Here is a 2402-nt window from a genome sequence, read left to right on the forward strand (position 1 = left end):
CTCGGGGGGTGTGGGGGCTCTGGGGATCATGAACAACCGCCTGGCGGAGACCAGCGACTCCAGGTAGATGGGGGGCCGGGGGGCCGGGGGGCGGGAGGGACGGAGGACGCCGTCGGGGGGTTCCCCTTTAAACCCGCCCTCGGACAGCGGCGCCGCCCGATGCTTCGGCTGACGAGGCGGCGGGCGAGGCCGGACGCCAGGGATGCTCCCGGGGCTCTGAGGAGATCCTGGACGACCTTCCCAGACGGGCCAGGAGCCGCCTCTGCCTGGCAGGCGCTGAGACAGGAGCCCCTCGGCTCCCCGAAGAAGAAGGACCGTCCGGGAGTTCTCTGTTCTGGAAGCGTGGAGCGTGTTCCCCTCGCCGTAGGGCCACGGGCAGGAGCCGCACCGCGGCAGTGCTAGGAGTAGCATTTCCCCCCGAACCCCAAAATGTACGGTGCCGTTTCTCATGGCTCTGAATTCATTCCCCAGCGTTTACAATTTGGACCCAAAAGAGCGATTTCTTTCTGGTTCTCTGAAGTGACAGTTATAGGGATGACAGGTGGGGGGCAGGGAGAGCCGCTTGTTGCACATATCTGTATATGTGTGTATATAGAGATGTGTATATTATATATGTATGCATACAGTACACCTATGATACACACACTATAATGCTATAATATTATGCAATGAGATAAAACATATCACTCGTTCAAAGACTATCGCTCCCCCCCTCCGATTCTTAACTGGCACCAAATAAGGAGAATTATTTCATCCTTTTCTCAGCCTGGAAGCAATTCTATTAGCAATCTTTAGCCATAGAGAGGCCAAGTGCCCACTCTGGCATTGAGACACAATTCCATGTCCTAGGAGGGGAGGCAGGAGAGAAAGGAAGAGGGGCACGAGGGGGCAGATGGAGGGAAAAGTCAGTGTAGCCAGCCGCTCCCCAGGCTCCTCCCTACTCTCCAACCCTACATGCCCTCAGAAAAACACATCAAGAAATAGCTCACTGGTTCAAGCATTTGGTTGGATGTTTAAGTCATCAAGAACAGCTTCGAGCTTGCCCCTCTCTCTTCTGTCATGAGGGATGCCCAAAGGCCTTGGTGATGAGAATTTCTGACCCCCCCCCATAGAGACATAAAGGTGACATTTCAAATCTTTTTTTATAAATTCCTCTCAATCTGTTAGAAATTGGGAAGCTTGTGGATAGCCCAAGAAGCCCTCTTCTCTGCCCAGCCTCTCCTCTCCTCAATAAATTCAACAAAGCCTCATTAAACATTCAAATAGAGATAAACCATAGTAACAAAATAACAGATAATCAGAAAGTCACTCATTTGCTTTTGGAATGGGCAACATTATTTGGGAGGTGAAGGAGCATCATCATTTCCTTCTTAATTCTCATTTTATCAGGCTGAAGTTAAAATTAATTTGCATTCCCTGCCTATAGAAATCAGCCAAGCATGGGCAGTTGTAGTCAAAGAAATCAATTTGGATTAAAAAGAGGAGAGACCAGCTTGGCATTAAAGTTTCGTAGACAGAGAAGACAAAATACACTGTCTCTCCTGGGCTAGTTTGCTCTCTCACTCTTCTTCACACTAGCTGGTTCACTCACCAACAGGGAGACAAAGAGATAAAAACAAAAAAGATCTCATGGCAAAGATCGCCCTGTTCTTTGTGAACACAAAGTGGCCCCCCTGACTGGGTAAAGGGATCCACTTTCCATTCTTTTTTTAGGGTGAGAAGCCCTGGGTGAAGTGTATTTTGTAGTAGAATCAGAGAGCTGGAACAGACCTCCAAGATCAGCAAGTTCAACTTCATTTTTTCCAGATAAGGAAACTGAGGTTCAGAGAGAGGTCTAGGCACGGCATTTCTTCATAATGGACACGTGCTGGACCTATCACTAGAGACAGCCTCTTGGTGTGGATTAAGTATCAGGAGATCACAAAGAGATAAGGTTCATCGGATCACAGATTTAGAGCTAGTCCAATGCCATCTTAGGAAACCAAAGAAGTGATTTGGCCATGGTTACGCAGGGACAGAGCCAAGATTCAAAAATGGGTCCTCTGACTCCAAATATACACACTGTTTTCACTGCACCATACTGCTGGGAAATTTCCCTAAAAGTTAAGTAAGCATCTGTATCTGATATGTGTGTGTGTGATGCATCTATATATAGACACACCACACATATACACACACACATGTTTTATGTATAACCATGAGGAAGTACCCACGATGGTGAGATCACAGATATATCCAAGTGCACAGATATATATACATACATATTATATAAAAAGATTGAATGATAAATTTTTCTCCCTCTTGCATACTGAGCCAGATCCTAGCAGAAAAGAGAGAATAACCTAGGAGACAGTAACTTGATTCAATCACTGGAAAAGGGGGCAGGGGGATGAGGAAGAGAA

General features: G+C 47.3%; 1 protein-coding gene across 1 annotated transcript in view; it reads right to left on the reverse strand.

Annotated features, from left to right (window-relative positions):
• LOC123253448 (katanin-interacting protein-like) overlaps positions 1 to 450 on the reverse strand; it is a 100328-nt gene extending 99878 nt beyond the window's left edge. Inside the window, exon 1 of the mRNA XM_044682642.1 lies at positions 19 to 450. Coding sequence (XP_044538577.1) covers positions 19 to 450 — 432 coding nt within the window. The remainder of the gene's footprint in view (positions 1 to 18) is intronic.
• Positions 451 to 2402: the final 1952 nt, after the last annotated feature.

The sequence above is a fragment of the Gracilinanus agilis genome, chromosome X (genome assembly GCF_016433145.1).
Source record: "Gracilinanus agilis isolate LMUSP501 chromosome X, AgileGrace, whole genome shotgun sequence".
NCBI classification, from domain to species: domain Eukaryota; kingdom Metazoa; phylum Chordata; class Mammalia; order Didelphimorphia; family Didelphidae; genus Gracilinanus; species Gracilinanus agilis.